The sequence below is a fragment of the Trichoderma citrinoviride genome, assembly GCF_003025115.1.
Source record: "Trichoderma citrinoviride strain TUCIM 6016 unplaced genomic scaffold BBK36scaffold_8, whole genome shotgun sequence".
Classification (NCBI taxonomy): domain Eukaryota; kingdom Fungi; phylum Ascomycota; class Sordariomycetes; order Hypocreales; family Hypocreaceae; genus Trichoderma; species Trichoderma citrinoviride.
The window spans coordinates 585,631-610,371 of NW_020194716.1; the positions used below are offsets into that span (position 1 = coordinate 585,631).

At 54.1% G+C, this 24,741-nt stretch overlaps 7 protein-coding genes across 7 annotated transcripts; 3 read left to right on the plus strand and 4 right to left on the minus strand.

The window, feature by feature from the left end:
• Positions 1-6: 6 nt before the first annotated feature.
• Positions 7-780, minus strand: BBK36DRAFT_1159821 (Triosephosphate isomerase; the record flags this gene model as incomplete). The annotated part of the gene is made up of 1 exon (XM_024894233.1): positions 7-780. One exon carries the CDS (start codon positions 778-780, stop codon positions 7-9), a length of 774 nt encoding a protein of 257 aa, XP_024749001.1.
• A 750-nt stretch (positions 781-1,530) lies between these two features.
• On the minus strand, positions 1,531-2,162 carry BBK36DRAFT_1169384 (galactose-6-phosphate isomerase; the record flags this gene model as incomplete). The annotated part of the gene is made up of 2 exons (XM_024895306.1): positions 1,531-1,959; positions 2,127-2,162. 2 exons carry the CDS (start codon positions 2,160-2,162, stop codon positions 1,531-1,533), a joined length of 465 nt encoding a protein of 154 aa, XP_024749002.1.
• An 833-nt stretch (positions 2,163-2,995) lies between these two features.
• BBK36DRAFT_1120087 (glycerone kinase) lies at positions 2,996-4,768 on the plus strand (the record flags this gene model as incomplete). Its single annotated transcript, XM_024890657.1, has 1 exon — positions 2,996-4,768. The coding sequence occupies one exon, from the start codon at positions 2,996-2,998 to the stop codon at positions 4,766-4,768; it is 1,773 nt and encodes a 590-aa protein (XP_024749003.1).
• A 2,249-nt stretch (positions 4,769-7,017) lies between these two features.
• Positions 7,018-8,841, plus strand: BBK36DRAFT_1141635 (hypothetical protein; the record flags this gene model as incomplete). Its single annotated transcript, XM_024893466.1, has 6 exons — positions 7,018-7,079; positions 7,208-7,348; positions 7,394-7,471; positions 7,616-7,880; positions 8,337-8,399; positions 8,716-8,841. The coding sequence occupies 6 exons, from the start codon at positions 7,018-7,020 to the stop codon at positions 8,839-8,841; spliced, it is 735 nt and encodes a 244-aa protein (XP_024749004.1).
• A 3,966-nt stretch (positions 8,842-12,807) lies between these two features.
• Positions 12,808-13,324, minus strand: BBK36DRAFT_1135538 (hypothetical protein; the record flags this gene model as incomplete). The annotated part of the gene is made up of 1 exon (XM_024892675.1): positions 12,808-13,324. A coding segment is annotated over one exon (318 nt), but the record flags the coding sequence as incomplete, so codon positions are not given.
• A 4,818-nt stretch (positions 13,325-18,142) lies between these two features.
• Positions 18,143-19,781, minus strand: BBK36DRAFT_1141636 (hypothetical protein; the record flags this gene model as incomplete). The annotated part of the gene is made up of 6 exons (XM_024893467.1): positions 18,143-18,217; positions 18,378-18,478; positions 18,516-18,595; positions 18,647-18,692; positions 19,249-19,479; positions 19,649-19,781. 6 exons carry the CDS (start codon positions 19,779-19,781, stop codon positions 18,143-18,145), a joined length of 666 nt encoding a protein of 221 aa, XP_024749006.1.
• Positions 19,782-21,141: 1,360 nt separating this feature from the next.
• BBK36DRAFT_1159825 (hypothetical protein) lies at positions 21,142-23,647 on the plus strand (the record flags this gene model as incomplete). The annotated part of the gene is made up of 3 exons (XM_024894234.1): positions 21,142-21,186; positions 21,405-21,591; positions 21,696-23,647. 3 exons carry the CDS (start codon positions 21,142-21,144, stop codon positions 23,645-23,647), a joined length of 2,184 nt encoding a protein of 727 aa, XP_024749007.1.
• Positions 23,648-24,741: the final 1,094 nt, after the last annotated feature.

The following is a 24,741-nucleotide window of genomic DNA, read 5'->3' on the forward strand; positions in this document are numbered from 1 at the left end:
TCTTCCTCACGCTCCAGCTACTTCCTGTATCGTCTTGACAAACTGATCGGGATCGTGTCCGAACCGTCCCAGAAACAATCCGTCCAATCCGCTCTTCAACTTCTCGTAGAGTCCCGGCCCAGCACTGCCCCCGTATAAAGCCCTCGTCGTCCCCGTCCTTCTCTTGACACACTCCAGCCCTCGGATCCCAGCCACAACATCGAGAATGTGCTTCTCTCCAGCAGGTTGACTGGCACCGATCGCCCACACAGGCTCATACGCCAAGATGACCTCCGCCTCGTCGGGCACAGCACTCATCACAGCATCCACCTGCGCCCGGCACTCATCAACCGCAACATGCACATCGCCTGGAGTCCTTTCGCCAATGCACACCAGCGGTATCATGCCATTGCGACTCACGGCCGCAGCCTTCTTCGCCACCATGGTATCGTCCTCGCCAAAGATGCGCCTCCGCTCGGCATGTCCGACTTCCACGAGCTTGGCGCCTGCGCTGCGTAACACGGAGGGACTGACTTCACCGGTGAATGCGCCTTGGTCCTCCCAGTGGCAGTCTTGGGCGCCGGTCCAGATGGGGACGGAGCTGGACTTTAGCTGGGCGACTGTGGTGGTGAGGGAGATGAAGTCGGGGACGATGAAGATGTCTATGCGGGATAGGAGCTCTGCCGGGACGTCTGCCAGCTTGCATAAGAAGCTATTGGTGAAGTCTCTCGTTTGCTGGAGAGAAAAGTACATTTTGGTCGAGAGGCCAATGAGGCGCCGCCTCGGCGTTGTGCTGGACATGTTGGCTGGTGATGGAGATGTGGAAGGGGGATGGATGATTGCGCCGCTTCACACGAAGCTCGTCCATGTAAGTGGCGATAAATGGGTGATCTCTTTCTGACCAAACCCAGGAGCACCGAAACCGAGCAATAGCGAAGAGCTACCAGAGCTATGTAAGCTATGTAAGTAAGCTCTTGTGGCCCTTGGAGCTACTCCCATCTATCCGAATTCCTGCCACCCACCTCAGCTCTCCTCCCCCGCGCACCGGCTTCGTTCCGCCCATTCCACTTCTGGGATGCCGGCATAGCAGCCGCTATTCTGCCCACGATACCCAGTTGCGGCCTCTCCGGGCCCTGTATGTCTACCATTCCGCCTAAATATCGACATCTATATGGTCCAAGGTTATACGATCTTGGTCCCATATTACAGGGTCTTGATTCGCTTGAATCGTGCATCCAAGCTGGTCCCGTGAGCAGTTGGTCGGAAACACCAAAGCAGCCAGTCCGTTACACTGTTCTCGGTAGTTCCTTCAAGCCACGATAAAAACCGTGTCATAAACGGATACCAGCTTATTGCTAGCATATGGAACTTCGACGCCACGAGCTGTTAGGTTTTTTCATGCTAAGACAGCCGTTTGTCAGAACACGCTGTTCTCTGCATGTGCCTGCTTCGGCCACACCCAGCATTACACTTCAAACATCATCCAGAAAAAACTAACAAACAAGATAAGAAACATTTGGTTTCGCATGTCTAGTTCTCGTGTCTACCGTATCATGATGCCTCCAGCTGCCCAATCTCCTCAACCTTCTTCGCACTCGCACTCGACGGATCAAACTCATACCCCAACCACTCCGTAGCCAACCTCCTCGCAACCTCCAACCCAACAACCCTCTCCCCCATACACAGCACCTGCGCATTATTGCTCTTGACGCTGCGCTCGACGCTGAAGCTATCGTGAGCCGTCACCGCCCGTATGCCCTTGACCTTGTTGGCAGAAATGGCAACGCCCAGACCCGTGCCGCAGATGAGCAGAGCGCGGTCCGCTTTGCCCTCCGCGACGAGGCGGGCGGCAGCGGCGGCGCGGAGGGGGTAGGGCGTCTTGTCTGAGGGTTCGTCGGATCCTACGTCGATGACTTCGTCTACCCGGAGGTCGCTCTCAAAGTCTTTTTTGATGGTGTTTTTGTAGTTGACGCCGGCGTCCTGTGCAAGCGTGAGCGAGCTCGTGTTAGTGACTGTCTGTCTCGATGGCCTCGAGCCTGTATTTTCAACAATGGTGAAGTTATAACAGTTGAGGCTTCTCAATTTGACGCTTTAACTCGTCCTGGGATGGACAGCCTTGATTCAGTAGGAGAAACTGATGTACTTACATCGCAGCCCATGGCAATTCTCCATTTCGGTGCCATTGTATGTGTATATCAGTAGCTATCAAGGCAAGGATAAACTAAATGCTGATTCAAACAGTATAAATTGTGTTCTCAAGCATTCTCGGGAGTATTGACCGGAATATGAGAGCTTTCAGCTTTTATGGCTTCAAGTCAGACGCGGGATTCCGTCTAGAGGCATCATGTTCTCGTCTACTTTGTACAGCCCATCTACAACATCCCCCACACACACAACCGAATACAATCACGAATCGGGACTCTCCTGTTCCACGAGAATGACATCCGGCTTCATCGAGATGGTATTGTTCGCGGGGTTCGTGACCGTTCAGGTCGGACAGAAGCAAACACCTCCATGGCTTATACGTTCGGTATTTCCCGATTAGGAAATCCGGCTGGCATCCGTCAGAGGCAGACACGATGCTTGAACACGCAGGTCCAGAACGACGGATATGGAATCGCTTGGTCTATGCTAGAAGAGGAAAGGTAAATTGCGGAGAAGTCGTATTATCATACTATTGCTTGCAGTCATCGATTTACAGTGAATCCGGAGCGTAGTTCGTGAGTTGTGGAGGCGGAGCAGCTGAGGACTAAGGGGGCACCATGAACTCCGTGGTTCTCGACCACGAGACGATAGATGTGGGTGGTGGCACAAGGCCTTGGGTGAGATCACGATGATATGGAAGCCTTTTTTTGTCCTTCCGTGGTCGGGGAAGTTTCGGGAAGCCCCGAAGTAGGAAAGAATTGGTTGTGGTGGTCTGCATCCTGCTTATATGCTCTGCTTTTGACCCGTTCATCGCAGTAGCAATCGGACGGTACTCTCACTATATCCCTGAACACATTCACAGAACGAAAAAATGTCAGCTAGGCATCTGTTTACATCATCTGACGGCCTCGTCAACAAGGCACTCCGAGGCATCATCACCTACAACCCCTCTCTCAGCTTGGACGAAGCCAACCGAGTCGTCTACGACACCACCTACGACAAGTCCAAAGTCGTCATCATCAGCGGAGGCGGCTCCGGGCATGAGCCCGCATGGACCGGCTATGTAGGCCAAAACATGCTCGCAGCTTCTGTCCAAGGAGACATCTTTGCCAGCCCCAGCACCAAGCAGATCGTTGCCGCAGTGGATGCCGTTCCAAGCGACAAAGGCACCATTCTGGTCATCACAAACTACACCGGTGACTGTCTGCACTTTGGATTAGCCAACGAAAAAGCCAACGCCAAGGGCCACAACTGCCGGACCATCATCTGCGGCGACGATGTTTCTGTCGGCAAGAACGGGAGCATGGTTGGCCGTAGAGGCTTGGCTGGCCAGATTGGCGTCCTCAAGGTCATGGGCGGAGCTGCTGGTGCTGGAGGCTCACTGGACGACGTTTACAATCTGGGTGTGGCATTCTCACAGCAGATTGTGTCCATTGCGGCAACCTTGGATCATTGCCACGTCCCAGGACGCGCTGAACATGGCACGCTTCACGAGGACGAGGTCGAACTAGGCACAGGCCCTCATAATGAACCTGGATATAAGAAACTATGTCCCGCGCCAACTGCATCCGAACTGGTTTCACAGATTCTACAACACTGCCTTGATGAAAACGATCCCAAACGCGGCTATGTCCGCTTTGCCCCTGGCGATGAATCCATACTGCTCGTCAGCAACTTCGGCGGCATGTCGCACCTCGAAATGGGCGCTCTTGTGGACGAGATACTGGAGCAGTTGGCAAGAGACTGGAAGATTGAGCCGGTACGGGTATGCGCCGGCTTCCTCGAGACATCTCTCAACGCTCCTGCATTCTCCGTATCCGTCATCAATGTCACCGCCGCCGCAAAGAACTGCAGCTACTCTGTCGAAGAGATCAAGTCTTTCTTTGACGCCAGGACGACGACGTTCTGGGAGTCCATGGCTGGGTCCCAGGCACGGCGGCGGACGCGGCAGCAGCAGCTTGTTCAGCCGCCGAATGAAGGAATCAGATCGGTAGACGAGTTTAGCGATCTGACGATTGATCCTGCGCTTCTGGAGAGTATGTTAAGAAATGCTTGCGATGCTCTCATCCAAGCTGAGCCAGATCTCACCAAGTGGGATACTGTCATGGGTGATGGAGACTGCGGAGAGACGCTCAAGACTGGTGCCACTTCTCTGCTCAAGGCCCTCGACTCAGGATTAGCAAAATCCGGGTCAGTTGTCAAGATTCTGCTGGAGCTCGAGGACATTGTGGAGAGCAAGATGGGTGGTACTCTGGGCGGCATCTTGGGCATCTTCTTTGTCTCCTTACGTGCGGCCATCGAGAAGAATATCGGACTAGCTCATAATCCGATCTTGCTCTGGGGAACAGCTGTTACAACAGCTCTCGAAAGCCTCAGGAGGTATACGCCTGCCAAGGTCGGAGACCGCACTGTCATGGACACGCTCATTCCTTTTGCCGCTGTGATGAGCGAGTCGGGCTTTGATGACGGCGTCAAGGCGGCACAGGATGGAGCGGATGCGACAAAGACGATGAAGCCAAGGCTTGGAAGAGCCACATATGTTGGAGTGTCGAGTGAAAACAAGGAGCTGCCTCCTGATCCGGGCGCTTGGGGGGCAATGGTCGCGATTCGTGGTTTGCGACAGGGTCTGGTTGAAGCAGTGTAGTTGGAAAATTGGGATATGTTTTGGATGTATTGTTGTTTTGATGTGCAAACTATGTATTAACTAATACTACGAAAGTTGAGATTCACCATCTGGACCTGGCATCATGTGGGTGGTCGTTCTCGTGCTCTGCATCACAGATTGACATATTTGACCAATTTGATGTCATCTGATGAATGGCTCAACAGTGAATGTCATTCCATGTTAGCAGCCAGTATTTCTATACCACTGCAATGGCTCATTATAAGCAACCAAACGACCGATGGATCAACTATCATGTAGCTACTCACCCCTTATAAGCGTCATGGAACTCCTAAATATTCAATCAATTCTCTGCTCCAAGACTTGCGACCCTTGCCAAGCACACCAAGAAGCACGCACAAGGGCTCGGAGCGCAACAGCTCACTTCATCATGCTCTGTACTCCGTATATGAGCCCCAGCCATTGGCCATTTCAAGTTTGCTCTCTCGACTGTTACAAAGTGGTGGCTTACATGCAAACTGCGCATGCCCGAACCATTTTGGCTCCGTTGGCTATCGAATGGCCAACCCCAAGCCACGTAGCACAACGAACCAGCATAGACGGCGCCACCGATCCACGGCCGAATCTTGACTCAACCCGAAAGTCCTCTTATCACCCGAAGCCGGTGTTACAAAGTTCACGCTCGCTGTAGCCGAGGCACCCAATTGACGAGGTCTTGTTCGTCATGTAACATGAGAATCCTAATTCCTCTGTGCCATCACGGCCAGCGAAAGCATGGCCGGATGTTGCCATGTCGGCTAGCCCAACGCCCTACATGTCTCGCCCTGCCTCTGCCTGACGTGGCATAGCTGAGGACGGTACTTTTCCGTCTTGAGGGTTTTGTTTCCATTGCATGCAGTCTGTCGGAGCTCTTTATCGTCATGCCCGGTCTTGTTATATCGGATTTTCCCGGGGACGCCTGTATTCGCAGAGCAAGATCCCTGAAACGGTCAAGGAGCTGTAAGTTCAAGTGTCCAGTGACCCTTTCGACTTCATAGAGAACATAGCATGTCACTTCGGAAGAAGACATTTTGAAGACGGGCTGATCCTATTTTCCCTCTCCGATGAGTTATTTTTCCAGGGCCATTCAAGTATCCCTGACAGTAAGGCATGGAAGGAAATACGCCTCGGGTGGTAACCAGTGCGAATGCTTCATAACCCATCTCCGCAATCACTCCAAGCAAGAGAAGATATCAGAGAGTCTCTGGATAGGTTCATCTCTGGATAGGTTCATCTCTGGATAGGTTCATCAGCGTCACCGATGCTTATTGCAGAGAAATTGGCCACAGGGGTTGAGCCGCCTCTTTTCGCATATCCCGTCATCGCTCATATTGCGTCCAAGGCAAGAGATAGACGGGTTCAGTCCCGTAGGCTAGGCTGCAGCTGAGTCTACGAGTAGTGTTTGTATGTGATAGTGACAGTATGGGATCTGCTCTGGCGTCATTGAGTAGTATAGTCACATGGACATGGTTGGCCAATACGCGCAGTATCATCTTGTCCGCGTCCTAGCGAGTATGTTCAGAATATCCCGGGCCGCACCGCCGTATCCGCACCGCTTCTTCCGGATCAGAATGCACTCGACTTGGACTTCATTGGTACTTTGCCTGAGATTACCGCATGCTGTTCGCGCATCCATTCACCGCTACATTGTTCTTCACGACATGCAAGATTGTGTCGTCTATCTGATCCTGTCTCTGTCTGTCTCTGCCTCTCCTCAGGCCACGGAAGACGAAACGGGCAGAAGAGGAGAAGCCGTCAGATTGACAAGAGTAAGGGTTGCCAACAGCCTACCTCTGGCCTAGTGACTGACTGGAGTTTCCAGAGACGGGCGCTCAAAAGCCCAATTCTTCAATTCAAGTCAGTCTCAGCATTTCCCCGTTGATTCTCTCCCCCTTCGCCGCCGCCTGTAAGTGCTGTATACGCCGGTGGCTCTGAGACAAAGTCCCTTCCCCCGGCTGCCTTGTTTGACAGTTCCGTGTCTCACTTGGACGCGGCCTCTGCCGTCGTAGGGCAAGACATTACTGGCACTAGTACAAGTACGAGTTTATTAATCGCCTTTCCCCTTGGGGCTCGGCCTTTGACACTCTCGGAACACTCTTCATATCTTCCTCTACTGCTCTCTTTCAATCTTCCTCCCTTCAACTGAAGGGGGCTCAAGATGGAAAGCAAAGAAATCAAGAGTGCCAATTGTCACACGCCCCCCTCGTTCCCCAGCCGCTGAAGTGGACCAAATGGCACGCCCCCCCTCCCCCTTGCCCATTCATCTGGCCTTGTCCACCCCTGCTAGTCCAATGTAAACAGACCCCAGCAGAAAGATGCGGGAAAGTCATCCCATCCAGCCCGGATACCAATGGCCTGGTCCCAACATCGAAGAGCAACCTGCGCTATAGCCGGCTGCTCCCCTTGTCGTCACCCGCACAGCTCGGCAGGGATTGCGCAGGCTCGTTCTGCCGCCACGAGCGTCACCCGGGCCAGCTTTCCCACAGATCACGACGAGGAAGATCGTGCGCGTGCCCGCGCCTCACCGGAGAGGCCCCTGTTAAGTGTACTCAAAAAGGAATCGTGTGTAGCGATACAATCTTGACGTAGATAATTCTGGGATGGCAGGATGTACAAGTACGGGTGGTCATATTACTCTATGCCGCCTCTTCAAAGGTTCCCTATCGCACACGCACCCTGGCATTCGTAAGTCTTTCTCCACGATTCCCTCTCAAAAGCCAACGACGCCAGGGTTCAAGCATGGAGTCAAGTGGAAGCTCGGGACAGTGACAGCGAAAGCCTTATTTTGATCGGCGTTAAACCACCCCAGCTCCGCAACGACAGTACCAGCTCTCTGCTTCTTCTCAAGGCCGACGAGCGGCGGCCGACAGCTTTGCCCCCCTTCCTTGTCTACCGCCGATTATTTGGGGGCGATGTGCGGCTCCAGGACATGTACCTGACGTGTCCAGCGTCGGACTTGTTGGTGCTCACCATGCTCTTCAACTGCCCTGTAGAGTGCTTCCATTTACTGGCACTTCATGTCAATGACGCAGAGAATCCTACCCTGCAGGGCACCCTTCTCGGCCAAGTGCATCTGGTACTGGTGCTCGTGCTGGTAGGCATACTACTAAGGCATATGGGAGAAGGAGAATGACAAATTCCGCCCAGGCCTTCTCTCTCCCCCGCCCCCATGTACGGTGTCCAATCACTGTCTTTCGGAATGGAGCCCGAGAAGCATTGCTTTGGTTGGTGCCAATGGGGAGCGGGCCCATGATGATCCAAGGCTATCACGAGGGCATCTGAACAAGTACATCTGGGGGGGACTCACTGACAAGAACATGGCATCCCACACCTAGGGCTTTCAGGGACAGATTGAATTCTCGACGACAGTTGACCGTCCGATATTCGGACGAGACTCTGAAAGCCAGGTGTATCCCCTTTCGGTTTGTGCCACAAGTAAATCTCGTGGAGCTTTCCGGCCATCATCATCTTCGTCTTCATACAGGACTCTTCATACCCGCATCCCATTGTTTGCTCCCTACATGAAGAGCCCGCTCTGTCCTACCTTCAGAGTGAGAGTCAGGGCATCTCGGCTCTCGGGGAATGGGCTCCGCGGACATCTTGGTATCTGCATGTGTGTGACCCAAAACCCTACAGCAGATCCGTGCCCCAACTGCTCCGATGGTATGGAGGACTTTGGAGACTATCGGCGCTCTCCCTGCAGAAGAGAATGGGCACAGCCGCGTTCTCTCCTTGCTGGGGTGCTAGGCCAAACCGGCGTCTACCAGTGTCTGCCCAAAGCAATCATGGATACGTGCAGCGGCGCCAGTCATGCCCTCTTTTGTGATCTGTAGTAATATCAGGGCTCATATTAGTGACCAGATAGACTGCAGAAGATCATGGGTTGGATTGATCATGTCCGCATGTGGGCAATGCCCTGCAGAATGTAGTCACTCTTAACAACCCATGCTCCGTCAATCGCGATCCGATCCCGGGATGCTTCCAAGAGGCGGCAGAGCACAGGTGCCGGTGCCGTCACCGTCACCGTTGCAGCGACGATCTTGGCCGGCCGGTGAGATTGCCTTCAGATGGCCGAGCGAGCAGGCAAGCAAGTGCGGCCGATTCTGGACCAGGAGTGTACAAACACCGGCACGAAGCATTGTCTTCCGTAGCCTGTTCTTCGATGTAGGCAATCTGTCACTTGTCGTTTCCTTCGATGTGATATATGACGAATGACTTCTTTGCAACGGTTCATTCGATAGCCTCTTGGTGCAGCCATTTACATCCGTCTTGGGCTCGTTCCAGTATAGTTCGTGGGGTTCAATATTACGTTGTATATACAGGTGGGTCGTTCATGGACGCTGAAGGCACTGCTTTAGCAATGCTTTGTGCATAGGATTCCTTCTTCGCAGTGCTGACCGGTTATGGCGGGTATAGACGGTGTCCATGTTGGGGTCTGGATGATCTCTACTCGAAGAGACGATGAGTAGGATTTCTGGCAGAAGAACTAGTCCAAATATGCCCATGAGTCTAGTGTTCTCGCGTATCGCAGACATCAGTGGATGAGATTCGAAGCGTTTACTACCATGTTCACAGTGAATGACGTTGGTGGAGAACAGCGTGAGACGTGACTTGCCATCTTGCGGGGATTCCTTGATGAGGAGAGTATCTTGATTGGGGTAAATAAGACTAAACGACCTTCTCTTGCTAATACGATCCTATGATGGCCGTACGATCTTCGTGCCGGCACCAGCTTACGCCCCTCCCTGTACCAGCTTATATCAGCGCTGTTATCCGTTCAGTACAAAGAGGATACGATGCCAAGTGAACATACCGAGAGCCTTGGGAGCGATAATAGAAGCTTATGAGTATCTCTTTCGCCTTTCTGAATAAGTATCGGCTGCAAAGCAATGAATGATCTCGACTTTAAGTGGTGTGCGCTCAATACGGTCGTAACAACAGGCGTCTCACGTTGCTCTCAGGATACCCTGAAGCAGAGCAGAAGTAGGATAACAGTTTGGCATCCTCGTCAACTGCAATGGCGTTAAATCTTCAGTAAACGAACGAGCAATAAGGCATCATTGCGGGTCTGTAGAGCTGCAGCTTTGAACTAGACACCTCGTCCCAGTATTTGTTGGTGGCTGTAGGTAGCGATTTGGTGAGCCTAGGCATCTTGTCCATATACTCTGTGAGATGCCCTAAAGAAAGCCAAGCATGATGCAAAGTGAAGGACAAGTATTTCGTAAAAGTGATGGGAGTTAGACGGGAGTGGCTCTCATGATTTACTACCTAGCACCCGCCATCAACGAGCCTCTAATCAAAGCCGTATCGGCATACTTCATACATACATACAGTCAAGAACAGCCGCCTCTTGTCTCAACCTACCCGTAGTAGTATTCAAGGGTAACATACGAGGTACATCATGGGTCTCGGATTTCGCCCGATTACCTGGTAGCAGTCCAGTTGCTCCCCACATACCGCGAGCAGAACTCGTCTACTGTACTCACTTCGTATAGTTGTATCTCGCCCCCATGGCTTGCAACCACTGGCGCCCAGTCCAACGCATGCTTCGTATATCGACACCCTCAACTACACCGGCTATAGCCCTTCCCGAGCGTCTGGTTGCGCACACATCCTTCCTCTAGGGTCGCAGAAGAGGAGGCCTAGCATGCGTTAGCCAGCCTGGGCGTTACCAATAGGAACGATGGACGGAGCGAGGGCGCAATCGTGGCGGCCGTTTCAACCTCCAGACGGGACGCAGCAGGATCGTTTCCATATCAATCTATCTCTCATGTAGGTAACGTAGCCGGATTCTGAGAAGTAGATGCGTGCTAGTAGAAGGGGCTGGTGTCTGCCTCGGTTTGGTGTGGTTTGCGCCCTGCCACCCCCCTTCTGCGCCATCGGTTGGGCCTGCAAGCCTCTTCTCGCGATGCGACATCCGAAGCGAAGAAGATGTTGGACGGCATTACGGTAGCTCGCTGCTGTAGAGTCTGGGTATAATGGAACGAACTTTTGCTCCTGGCTTGTCCGGACTCAGGCTTTGTTTTACGGTATAAGTGACGGGATCGTCGAGATCAAGCGACAGCTTACTCGTGTAAACGAAGCCCAGACACAACACTTATGACAACCTGAAAGATCACGATATTCTCTATATAAGCCCTGCAATTCCTTTGACGCCCAAAACCAGGTTCCTGTAAGATGCGGTTGATGCAAAGTCACAGGAGTGGTGGGATCTGCTGCTCAACCAATAATTCTTCCAACTGCAGGCAGGGTTGCCGTCACACAGCCTCCAGCCACAAAACGCGCTTGAACTCTGACCAAGTGTTGCAAGCGAGAGGCCATGGATATCTCGTCCCCGTATCAATAGAACCTCGCCAAAAAGAGTGAAGGGGAGCGGGGGGGAGGAAGAGCGGGATGCAATGTAAGGTTGTGAGATGTGGAGAGGTCGTCGACTTCTTTTGGCTACGGGAGCGATGCCGCCGGATCGAGACAAAAAGCCACAACTTGCAGGAGATGATGTATGAAAGCGAAGTGTGGGTTGGGCAAGACTCGTGAGGCCGCAGAAACTTGGGCCTGCATGCGACTGACGAGAAAGAGGGAGAGAGAGTAGAAATGAACGAGTTGCTGCGTACAAGGCAGTCATGTTACGAGTTGACCTCGTGTAGGTGGCACAACTGCCCCCGAGCTACATGTACAGTACAAGCCCTCTCCGGCAAGGTGCCGGGATCATGACTAGCACCCCCAAGCAGCTTTGATCTAAGCGCAATCTTTCCTTTCGCGCCGGCACGTGGGAAGGCCGAATCGCGACAAGTCGTTGCGACTAGCAGAGCTGAGAACAGGGCATGCTCATGGGCCGGCTCCCGTCTATCTGCATCCTTTGGTCGCCGAACGGGTCTCCGGTTAAAGGAGCGAGTCAAAGCATCGAGGTCCCCCACCACCAGCTTAACAATTTCTTACCCAAGGCGACCTCCATGCCGTATCACGGTGGTTGTTATTGTTGCTACTCTCCTTGTCTGTCTGCTTGTCTGTTTTGTCTCCCTCTCTCTTAACTTTGATGCCACACACACTCTCTCTGCGGCTCCTTTATTTAGAACTAGTGTTGGGCTGCACACGCGTAGGCTGCGCCTCCGTTCCCCTCGAGAACCATTTCTTCCCGGCTGTTCGGTTGGGGCTGCGACAGTTTGAGTCAACTAGTTTAGTCGTTCTCGTCTGTGGTTTCAAACACGGAGGATTTCGATGCTACGAGTACGCCCGTGAAGAGATTCCTAATAGGGAAACTGGTGTTGACTGAAGGCTGTGCGCGTGTGAGGCGAAAGAAGTGACGAGAGAGACGAAGGCACCCCCGTAACGGAATACTACTAGTATAAAGGTTGAGATCTGTCATTGAGCCTGAGTAGTGGATTCATGCCTGTATGTGCAAAGTGACGGTAGATGCACATGCGGATTTGGGGCGTCATCTCCAACAGGTCGTTCGTGTGCCATCAGCACGAACACAAGCAGCTGCTTCCATCATCGCGCGTTTCGGGACTCTTCCTCCTCTTCAGCTAGAACCCGGGGGGTCATCGAGTCAGGTATCACCAACAGGGGTTGGCATCTTGTCATTGAATCGCTGCCTCGTCGTATCAACAAATGCGCACTTGTACAAGCATGTACATGCATGCTTTTCCCAAGCCTTTCTTTTCAGCTCCCTGGACTTCAGCTTGGGCGGGATATGAGCAAAGTGTCCACCCCCGTTAGCCATCGACTAATATATTACATCCCCTGCTTGACTACCCACCACCGCCAAAATTTCCCCATCATATCGATGCAAGGGTACTCGAAAATGGAATTGCGGTCGGCAGGGATCTGGCGAATCCTACCGCATATCTCGATTCGTCTTAGGCATGGGTAGTAGCGGGAGCAAGGCACCCTGTATTGCTTCTGAATCGCAGCTGAAGCTGAGAAACCAAAGCACATGCTATTCTGTGGACAAATACAAGCAGCGCGCAACAAAAGAGACACGGTAAGCCGATGAGTTACTGTATGCCCTCAGTCGGCTACACTAAACGTCCCAGGCTCATGACGACACCCTCCAGCCTGGCGTGGAGGCGACATTGTAATTGAATCGTCTCTCGGGTGTGACGGTTCACTCGCGCTGGTTCAGACTGGCCCGCCTCTCGCGATCCAGTGCTACCACCATCGTCCTCTTTAATAATACCAACTGGGACCTCTTTCAGCTCCCTAGCGATCCGTCCCCCCCAGCGCCAAACAGCAGCAGCAGGCACTGTCCGACCCGGCGCACCGGTACGACACCAGCTCGCCCATCCCATTGGGAGCAGAACGCTGAGGACGACGACGGAGCCCACGGCCCAAGGTGCCACGGCAGGACGGCCAGCGTGCCAATAAGACAGTGGAGCGCTAGGGAACGCGCGAGATCTGCGTACAAAGATGTGCGTACGACTTCAATGTGCATGATCTGTAGAAGGCGGAAGAGCCTCATCCATGTATGAGATTTCCTCATCCATGCCTTCGCCTCGAGGAGTTTGGGTTTTGCTGCCGTGATATGAATAGGAGCCTGCTTTATGCTGTGGTCGCTGAAGGGGGGTGGGTGGTGATACGAGGGAGCTGGGATTTGTCCTGTCACCGCACAAGGTGTACGGGCGGTCCTACAGAAAGCCTCCTTCTCTCTGGTTTTTTCTTCTCCCTTTTTTTAATAGAAACTGGAAAGAGAGAAGCGAAGTGAAGCAGAACCTAAAAAAGCGAGATGTAACGTATAGGCCTTCTCAGCATGATCTGAAGCCGGTATGGCCTCCCTATGCATTCATGTAAACCATAACACACAACTGGGGGGTATCAAGTGCAATACAAGATTTGATGACGACTTCAAAATGGTCGGCAACAGTCTCATCAATTGAGCCGTAAAGCATTCACCGCTCGCCAATATGCTCCGGCAGATGAAGAGTTTCGACAGTGTCATGAGTCGGTTTACACGGCCGTGAGAGCTTATTAGTGGCATAGATGCGAGTTTGAGGCAGCACACATGCGGCATAACGCTCTTATTTTGAGGAATTGGCCAGAACGAATGGGTTTCAAGTGCAAGGCATGGTGCGCAATGGCTGCAGGCATGGGGCTACCGGGCAATAGAGCAGATGCTAAGGCACGCTCCCAGCTGAGCAACCCCGTCGTTAGCACCGTTTCTGGGCCGCCCAAACAAAGTCACGCTTTTTCATGAATGAAAGTTCCTTGAACATTTGGTCTCTTGTGTTCTACCTCCGTGGCTGGTTAGCCTTCGATCCGTTTACGGTCGAATCGGCCTGAGTAGTCTCCTCTTCGGTATAAGTGAGTGACCGGAGTCAATGTTATCGCACACTCTCGGTACAGCCCGTTGGCTATCGAGTATCGTCAGGAAAGTTCAAAGTTGGCAAGAGACACCAAGCTTGGCCAAGCAACAGTGTGTTACAATCTCGAGCATGGCGTTCCTGTTTCCTCATGGCGAGCGAGCAGTTTCCAGCTGAGGCCGCCAACCCAAACGCCTTGTCCTGTGCAATGGCGAGCGAGAGCGCAGAAAGACGAACGCTGTAACTGCTTCGCACTGCCTCGTGGAGGGTTAGACAAATAAACGTTGTGGGATGGCAACGGGGTGGGCACGATTGGCAGCAAACGTGTGTCTTCCCTTTTGTCGCGGGAGGTTTTTCGGGAGGAGTGGAGAAGCCGTGTGGATGGGCCTCGGGAGCATCCAGGTGCCACATACTTACTTCTGCTCCAAAGAAGACCGTCTTGGTACTAGTAGTAGTAGGAACCAGGTTCGTAGTCGAAGCATGCCAATAAGGTCGTGGAGGAGCAGTCATCGTAGCATCAGGGAGCGGTTCTGGGAGGGGGTTGGCGCAGCCTCTGGGGATACACAAGGCGCGACCAGAAGCAGAGAGTGTCAGACGGCGACGGTTTTACCAGATTGAGGCATGGTTGAGAGGCCAGGCGATGGGGGAAAGACAGACGCCAGAGCCTGAGAGGCCTGTAGCCCCCGCTTCTTTCGGGTATCTGCTTCATCGTCGCGGCTGTCTGCTTGAGGGGGAGAGGGGGAGGGGGTGTCGTACTCGGAATTGTGGTCATGTCTGGGTTCAGTGGCAGAAGCGGATGCAAAGCCGCCACTTGGGGCTCACGTCCCATGCTGGTAGCGGCCACTTGTACGGGGCCCTGACATGGTATGCCACGATGAGGATCCTTGTGAAGCTATGCATTGCTGGAAGGATGGGGCATCTACTTACACAGGCCAGACGTGTGGCAATGGTTTGATGTTTTCTGGGAAAAGACTCGGGTGTACACACATGATACCAGCACTGCAAGTCATCTTCAACGCATCATGATGATGCTGTATATTCCATCTTTCTGCTGGTGTTTTGTCGACGATATACATGTCCTGGTCAATGAAGAGCCCTGAGTTTGTCGGTATCGTGACCTTGCCGGCCTCACAGCAGTTCCGAAGCTGCGAAGTAGTGCGGTACCAGCACGGTACCTGACCATTTCCCATCGCCGCACTGCTAACCTGGAGTCTCCTCGCTGTAAACGTTGGGCGCCTGCTACAAGCCACCCTCGCCTATCATCTTCCGAAACGGAAAATCCCTGGGCTGTGACTCTTTCCCTCGTCTCTCTTCTCTCCTCACTGCTACCATTCATCATCAGTCCACTTCAACCGCTCTCTTCTCTCCGCCGGCGCTGTTGAACCGCAGACTCGCGACCAAGTACAAGCCATGCAAGCCTTGCGCCGTCCATTCGGCTACAGTAGGTAAAGACGACCTCCCCAAGAGAGAACCCCTGTAACTGGAGGTGCCCGAGTCCCCCGCCCCCCCTGTGTCGATCTTGGTGATGCGCAGACGCCCCTCCTGGTGCAGTGCTGCTTCCAACGCACTCCCCCTAATACCTGGCGCGGCTCGAGCTCCAACTGCCGCCCTGAACGACTGGCTGATGGCTGATTCAATTACTAGATAGCCACTCATGGGCGGATCTTGACATGGGATCACGCTCAAGAAGCTGACGGACTTGCGACGCCGAAGTATGATGCCAATTTCTCAAGCAGCTCAGCACTGGGCATGGCCGGCTCTGTTCTCCCCCAGTCCCGTCTGCCATTCGTCCGGAATTGCATACCCCAAATGCCACCTGCCAACCCGTTCTCAAGAGCCGAAGTGGCGCATACTTGTGCTCAGCAATACATGCGCCGTGCCTGGTTGGCTGTCCCTCACCTTCGCTATACGATGGGCCTGGATGCTTGCCTCGCGACCTCGACGGGCCCTTCACCGACTGCGCTCCACGGCGGAAACGCGAGACCGTCTTGTTGCGCGGGACCGAACCTTATCTGATCCCTGCCATGGACTCACTTTCTCGGATGCCAATCCGCTTGCCACCCCTCCACCATGGGCCGCAGCACCAGTAGTCAAAGCCGACTACGCTCTGCTCACACTCTCACAGCAGTGGTTTAGAGTCCGCTACCATTGCTTTCACGGGAGTGCGAGCTCAGGTTAACAGGAAAATGCTGCCATGCCTTTCGCAGAAGAGTCCTCCTCTGGCCCTGTACATTGTACACGGTAGGTACACTATGGCTGAACTCTGCCGCCGAGTTGCACCCATAGTATCTCCTGCCAGAGCTGGTGCTCCCTGGCGCTGGATATTGAGTATAGAGTAAGTATGTACGGCGTATATCATACTCTGTATCGTCAGTCGTCGCTACCGATGGCTCAGACGTACCTGAATCAACCTGTGGGGAACCGTCTAGCTTCTACCACACGCCCATTTTGCTGTCTTCGCGGTTAGATATGGTGTCGCAAGGTCAAGAGAGCTGCGAGTATAAGAAGTTCGTTGCCAGACAATCTCAGAATTGCCTCTGGATCTGCTTCTCTCGTTCTCACGACCATCTACGACCTTTAAAGCTTCAATCATACCGAGCCTTGAGCTCCTCCTCAGTTGTGCAATCAGGCGACAATACCTTCAAGGACTATAACAGGGCGGCGGCTTCAGAAGAGAAAGAAGAGGTGAGACATAAGACGAGAGCATCAGATAGCATGACTGATATTACACATCATGCTAACATGATCGATGATGATAGAGAGACAGCAAGCCAGCACACAATACTCTAGAAAGATTGCAAACCGCCAAGTGTTAGTCTAGACTGCTGGAGTAGATGCTTCCTTCTGGACGCACCGCCATCGAACTCGGAGAGAGCGTACTAAGCTATTCTTACGTACAGAAGGTAATCTTTTTCCTCTTTTCTCTTTCAGCTGTGCTCTTTGGAGGCAGCGGGTCTGCTTCTTCACTCCCACGCCGTCTCAAGCTCTTCCCTTGGTAATTTCATCCGAGCATCTTCTACCAATCTTACCACTGCGATGGTGCGTTGGCCCGCCGATGGATCTTCAGCCGCCGCGTCGGTGATAAGCGCGGGAGTGACCAACGCCGACAGCGGGCAAGCTGCCCTTGGACGACGACGAATGGCCTGAACCCATGCGTCGGTGCTGTCGTGAGGAAATGACCACAGCCTCATGACAGGAACGACTAATCAGCCTTGCCTTCTTGGCTGCCCCTCACATTCTCTATCCTTCTGATTTCGTCTGTGCTGTTTGAAACAAGTTGTAGAAAATGCAGTGGAAGCAGGCAGCAGTTTTCTGGGACGGATGTCATGCTGGCGGTGGGGGTGCGTGCACCCATGCCCGTCACTGTCCACTACCCCTGCAGTTGCCGTTGAAGCGATGGAGATATCGCGATGACAGATCTCGCCCGCAAGTCCGCACGTCGTGATGAGCCGCCGCTGACTGGAATGGATACCATCAGGGAAAGCAAAACCGTCAGCCGACGACGGCGATACCAGAAAAGCAGGCGGCTGAATCCTGTTGCCGCAAGGATCGCCGACCCTTGGCATAAGAAATCTCCTCGAGTCCTGAGCTGGCGTTGATCTGCCCTAGACAGTTCCCGATCGCAGCAATTACACGTCACGTCGATATTGCTCGATCCCCTGTCCGAACATTGCAAGCTCCTGGCACGCTGTCGACCGCTCCGTCTAGCTCAGGCCGACGTTCAGATTGCCTCGATTTGGGGGAGGTTCAGCCAGGGTATTGTTTATTTTGTTCTTGCGAACGGTGACTCGAGCCTGCAAGGGAGTCCGGAGCAATAGCACCGTACTGACGGGTAAGTGGTCGTGTTGGTGCTGCTTTGTTTTCTTTTCATTTCCCTTTTGGTATTCCCCAAGAGGCCCGGAACCGCCTCCGCGCTCCCCTTTTGCCCTCCTGCCTCCCTTGTTAAGCGCACAAGGAACAGGCTCTATGATGGGGAGAGGGCCCAGCTCAGCCTTCCGGTGGCTGCCGTGTCCAAGAAGGTACTCGTACAGGTACGGGTACCGTTTCCCAGCATGAGCCGTCAGGGGTCTTCCTTGGCCAGCTGAGGCGCTTTGAACCTCTCAGGACCCCTGTTCTTGTCACCCGCTGCGCCGGTCTTCAGGTGGCATTTGGGCGCTAAGCTTGGCCTGGCCTCACACACCCCTGGCTCTGATCTCAGTGGATCTCCCGACTGCTGATCCCTTCAATTCATTCCCAGCCGGTGCTGCAATGTTGCGATGCAAGGCCCTGCGGTGCTGCCGAGGCCCATCACTTACCGGTGGCCCGCCGCCGCCAAAGCCCGACCAAGTGGTCGTGTTGCTCTCGTGGAGTGACACGAGGAGCACCCAATCACTGGCTCGTGCTGACCACGTCAAGGCTAGGAAAAGAGCTAGGATAGACGGATACAGCCACACCCGGAAGGACAAGACGAGACGAGACGAGACGAGACGACGCCAGAGGGCGAGCCCGCAGCGTATACCCGTACCGGTGGTAGCTTGTTGATTGCAGTTCACGGCATTGGCGTTGGCTGCTGCTGGCCACTTACACGCTGCTCAACTCATCCGACGGCCGATACAGGGTCACTTCCAGAACTACAGGGGGTTTAGAGAAAAACAGTAAGAGAGAGCTCTTGGCACACGCACATCCCGAGGTGAGGCTGCTACTTCCACTCTTGCTGCTATCCTTCTATTGCTTTTGATGTGTTGTTGCTGTTGTTCGGCAAGGGATGGCAATGCCGCTGCCTTGGCCCGGGCTGTCCGAGTTTTGCTTGGCAATACCCTCCCGACCTCCTATATCACGGCCTTGGCATAGGACCGGATACTGCAGCGTCTTGTCGGGGAGAAAGAAGCAAGCAAGTTGAAGAGCTGCAGCATCTGAAGTGCCCAATTACTGCTCCAGGAGCCAGAAGCACCTGGGAGAAGAGAACCAGCGCCGACCCCCCCTTTGGAGCACTCGCATACAGCTAGCCGTCTTCTGTTTTGGCCTTTTTGGTCGGCATATGGCTACTGTGCTTGTATGAGCGCCCCTCCTCCTTCACATCATCGCCGAGCTCCGCTTCTCCCATCTGGCATCTTTGCACTACACCCCCCTCTCCCTTGCCCGCCCGCTTTGGCCTATTGCTCGTTCATCCTTGCCGAATCCACCCACTTGGACGTGCAAATCTGGCGTACCAAGGGCCCATGAACAGAGAGGCGCGGCTATGGTCTGGTTCGGCCATGGCTCTCCGCCATCCCTGCCATCCCCGGATGCGCGTGCTTCTTCTTTCTCTCCTACGGGCCCACAGGGGCCGCGGTCGGCCGCCGTTCATGACGCCCTGCCCAGATACGATGCTGTTAGATCCGATCCGAGCTGCTCTGTCCATCTTCGGACGAGCCTGACCTGCTGGCGTCAGTGCCATCTCCGCACAATGTGCCCTCCCCTTGCCGCTGCCGCTGGCAGGCCGCTCTGACGCTGGGCTTGGCGATAACTGGCGTCCCAAAGGGATCAGAAAGAGAGATTACAGCCCCGTCAGTCTCTCTCTCCCCTCTCCCTGGAGTGGCACTCGTACCTTGCTCTGACGTGCCCGCCCAAGGGAGACGGTCCTCTGTGGGAACAGTCAGGCCCTGCAACCCGTCCTTGATTGGTTCATCTGCCTTTGAAAGTCCCCCATCTGCACTTCCCTTGTCCCTGTTCACCTTCATGTCGCCCTAGTCATCTTGCTCTGTCTGGCGCCCGATCGAGTGCCGTGGAGAAGACGACTGGCAGACACCATCTGGTCTTCAAAAGACACTCCTCTCGCGTCTTCCCTCCACCTTCTCTCCCACCTGGAGGCATTATTTATGTGGAAGCCTGAGACCTTGACTCTCTCGAATCTTACCTGCATGCGTGGCTCGCCCTTCTTTGCATACCACTTCTCCTCCTGCCTCGGTCTCTGCTGGCTCCATTACGTTTATGCCCACACCTCCCTCTTTGCTGGCACTGGCTACTGGTCGTCGCTGCGACTCGCTCGGCAAATCTGAGCTTCGCTATTGAATACGACTGATAGTATTCGTCCCCTTGTCCGCAAACCACCCCCGATAGCCTTGCCACAGTAGTCCCACTGTTGCTGCATACAACGCATCGGTACCTGTCTTTTACACACTCTTCCAAAGTCTCGAACTCACACGCTGCCGCCTGTATGTTTGATCGTTCCGATGGCCAATCTCGGCGTCATTCTCCCTTGCGTTGGCGCATCGCTATGCATGTCCCGGCTTATGTTGATCACCAATACCAGCAATTGACTTACCAGTGGATGCAAAGAATGCTGACTTTTCTTTTCGATCGAACGATAGTGAAACTCATGACGAGGTCTTGTTCGTCATCTGCCATTTGTTCAATAGCTTGCTCGCCAACAGCCTCAGCCGGGAACATACGGAAGCTACCATCCGCTCTTCGCCTCAACGAAGCACCTCTCTTGCTGCCTTTTGAGGTTTTGCTATCGCTTTTCTCGGCATTTGCCATCACCCTGGTCACCGCTGCCCTGCTTCTCGACCATTAGCCCTTGGGCTTCGCAAGCATACCGCGGGCAAGGGAAGGCAACTTTCTCCCTCGCAGCATATCCCGATTCGTCTTCTTCTTTGCTTTTTTGGAATGCAACTGGTTCTCTGTGACAGTCGGAAGACCTCTCCACCATTGCTAGCACCTTCTGATACTCCTGTAAGATTCCTTCGGACCCAGCGAGTGTCTCACTTACACCCCACCCCTTCGAGCGAAGAAAAAACAACAAGTCACTCACGAGGGCAGCTTCAGTCTACAAGTCACGTTCAGTCAAGAGGTGTAGGCCTTTTCTCCATCCTTGCCTCTGAGGGTTGTCGCATATCAAATCTCCGAGCCCAAGCTACGCGAAGGAAGGGGCCCCATCCTGGCTCCGTGGTCCTTGCCGGATAACCTCCTCGTCAAGACCTGGTTTAAAACATTACTACACGCCCACGGTCTCTTAGCTAAGACAAGAGGACCTGCAGTCTCTACTTCCTTCTTTAAGCAATCCCTCTCCAACTGCCTTTTGCTCCCTCTTTCTACTTCATGTCTACTGCCAAGTTCCAGTCTCCATCCTACAGACTCTTCGAGGTGAGTCGCGTCCTAGACTTTGTTCCAATATCAACCCGTTGTTGTCGCCATCGAACAAAGAACGACGAGAGATTTTGATTGTCTTTTGACTCAACTTGATCCCGCTATTCTTGTTTGCGTTGGTTGTATGCATCAAGGAGCAGGCAAAGTCAAGTTGATGAGACTGTTCTTGATCGCAAGAGGAGAAGAACAACGCTAACAGCAAACGAAATCCAAAGCCGGGCTTCGTAACCAACAAACCCATCATTGTCGACGTCGACGACGAGTTTGGGTCGCCAGAAACCCTGACTCTTAGATACGAGGAAGCCGTTCAGGCAGCACAAAGGGGGGATCCAAACCGGGACTCCCCGCCGAGCGAGTTCAGCATGGCTGCCTATAGCAAAGCTCAGCTACCTTCCATGAATGGTGAGTGTCCAGTGATGGTTTCATCCACGCAGGATGCGAAAGGGGTTGCAAGGAAACGTCAGTGAGCACAAGCTGACAAGGCCGTTACGATGGCGTCTGGATAGGCTACGATACTACGCGATATCAGGATGCCACCTATGGACCGTACTCTACTCAGTCCTTCTCAGCCCAGCAGACCGAAAAGTTCGCCCAGATGAACCAGCAGGCATATGCAGGCAACAACGGGGTAGCACAGTATATGCCGCCCGGCCTCAGCGTTGTCTCTTGCGAACCCCTGGCAGGCATCTCCGGTACCAAGGTCCACTTGAAGATTTCGTCCTCTGAGGACCTCTTCAGTCTTTCTTCCACGCAGCCCTTTATGCTCTTTGGGACGATGAAGTGCCCCGTCAGCCTTACCCGCGATCCACTGGACAGCAGTGGCTTTGTATACTCGTGCAGTGTAGATGCGCCGCAGCCAGTGGTCACAGGCAGCAACCACAGCGTGCCACTGTCATTTGTCGTCGAAGCCCTTGGGGGAGGCGACATGTCGCGGACGACGTTTGTAGGAACTTTCCAGTACCTGGAAGGGTCCGAGGACGACATCACGCGGACGGACAAGCTCCCCAAAGATGACACTACGACACCTGCTGCCGAGCTGGATCAGGTGAGTCCCTCACCGAAGACGGAGGGGACGTCTTCAGCGGCTACAAATACGTATGAGTATCCGCAGCAGCAGAGCCAGTACGGCAACGCATTCCCTCAAGCCAACAACACCGACATGATCACCACCACGTACCGAGCGAGCAGCAGCTTTACCGACCCGCATTACCACCAGCACCACCGGCGCTCCCACGGGGGATGGGGCGGAGGCGGCTACGGCAGCACCCTGGCCAGGACGTCGACGTCGTTTGACCCCATTGCCATCTCCGGCCGGTCTGCCGGACACCATCTGCCCATCCCGTCGTCGGGGAACAGCGGGACGCCTCAGCTGGTGCGCACCAGCACCATCACCAACGCCAGCGGAAATGGCTCCTACCACCCCATGTCCCTGTACACCAGCAAAGCGGTGCTGAAGATTCACGGCAAGCTCAGCGAGATGGCCAGAGACTGGACCCAAGAGGAGTGGGACAACCGCCGCCGGATCGTCATGTTCAAGAAGGCCCAGAACGGCGCCGTGCTGAGCGTGAGCTTCAAGCCCGTGGCCGTCAATGAGAGGCCCACCAACAGCATCTGCATCTCGTGCATCTGGTGGGCGGAAAAGTCCGAGTGCTACGTCACCTCGGTCGACACCATCCACCTCCTCGAGCAGCTCGTGGCCGCGCCGAACCGGTTCAGCGTCGAGGAGAAGAACCGCATCCGCCGCAACCTGGAGGGATTCCACCCGTCGACCGTCTCCAAGGCCAAGCCCGAGAGCGAGGAGTTCTTCAAGATCATCATGGCCTTCCCTCACCCCAAGCCGCGGAACATTGAGAAGGACGTCAAGGTGTTTCCCTGGACGGCGCTCGAGCCAGCGCTCAAGAAGATCATTGGCAAATACAGCGCCAGCCCCAGCAGCATCCTGACCCCCGTGAGCACGTCGTCATTCGCGCCGCCCAGCCACCATGGCCTCGGGACACAGCACGGCTTGTCCTCGCAGCATGCCGATGCCCACGGCCAGTACCCGATGCACTCTGCCTACAGCTCGGCACATCACGACGCCATCCCGTCGCCCCGGTCACAGGCGTCTTGGGGGCCCGCCTCGGCATACTCGACCAGCGCGGCTCGGGGTCTCAGTCCCACGCTCCGCACCCACCACAGCCCCCAGCAACCGTCGTCCATGCGCATAAACACCAGCACGTCGCAGCTGCCAGCCGTCTCGGCATATGACACGAGAGGAGTGGCTGCCAGCCCTTACGGCACCACTGGGCTGCACACGCCCATCAGCCACCATCCTGCGACCGCAACGCCTCCTCGTTGGGACACCACGCCTGCGGCCTATACGGACAGTGGCTACCCGGGCCTCACTTCTCAGCAGCCCACGGGAGCATCATCTGTATATGGCGCTTCTGCATACGGCGACGGGCCGCCGCGAGCTTAAGGGCTTACATAGGGACTACCCTGTGCCGCATCCGCTTCATGACTCTCGCAAGCATAACACTTGTCTGTCGGGCATGACGGGGACCAAGCAACAATTCCCTGTTATTTCGGTCAGAAGCGATCGCTACCACATGTCCTTTCACTTCTCTTTGCAGGAGTCACGGAATCCCATGAACACATTTTGGGAGGTCTTGGGTATAAGTCATGTGGCCTCGTCAGGTCCAATCAGCGTCCATCCCTCCCACCCCCCTACAGCCTCTTCGCCTACCCAATCAGGAACTGGCCATGCGGGAGCGCAAATATGGAGTCGCGGTGTCTGATGCTGCGCATCATCATCCAGGTCAGCGACTGGTCATTTTATCCAAGTGCCGAGTCGTGTTTCAGTGCTTGCCGTCATCGCCTTTGACTATGCATGATGCAAGTGTTGGATGCGCTCTTCTGACATTCATGATGCGCTCTCATGTGTGAGGCACCGCACCAGGGTCACCTCGGACTCGGCCCTATATCTTCACTATTTACCTATGCGTGGAGGACTAGGCCATGTGATTTGTTCTTTGCTTCAAAGAAGACGCATGGCTATGGTACAGACCATGCTAGAGTCCCTTTGTCACTATACAGTCATCGTTGGGCAGCATAAGGGGAGCAGACTGCTCTTCTTATGATGACCCCACGCATCTTGTCCTATTTCTTTTGTTTACTAGGCATCTTTATACCCTGTTGAGGAAGAGGCGGACAAGGTTTGCGATGTACGAGGAGTCGCGACGGATCTATCTGGAATTATTGACGGTGGAGGAAATATTGGCAAGGTATTTAACATGGTAATGGACGGCTTAGAAACGGATGGGAACGGAAGATCTGGGCCTTTGAAACGAACGTCAACGGCCTGATTGGGAATTGGAAGGGATATTTGGGTATGGATATGGGAAGGGATATTGGATGTTTTCACTACTTACCTACTTGCTACTGCCTGCTCCTTCCTTTGTTCCTTTTGTCTTTGGTTATAGTTTTCATTTGTTTGGAGTATGTATGGCATGAACGTATATAGAGATAATATGTACCCTTGTGTAAGGTATGTACTATATCCGGGTTTCTTAG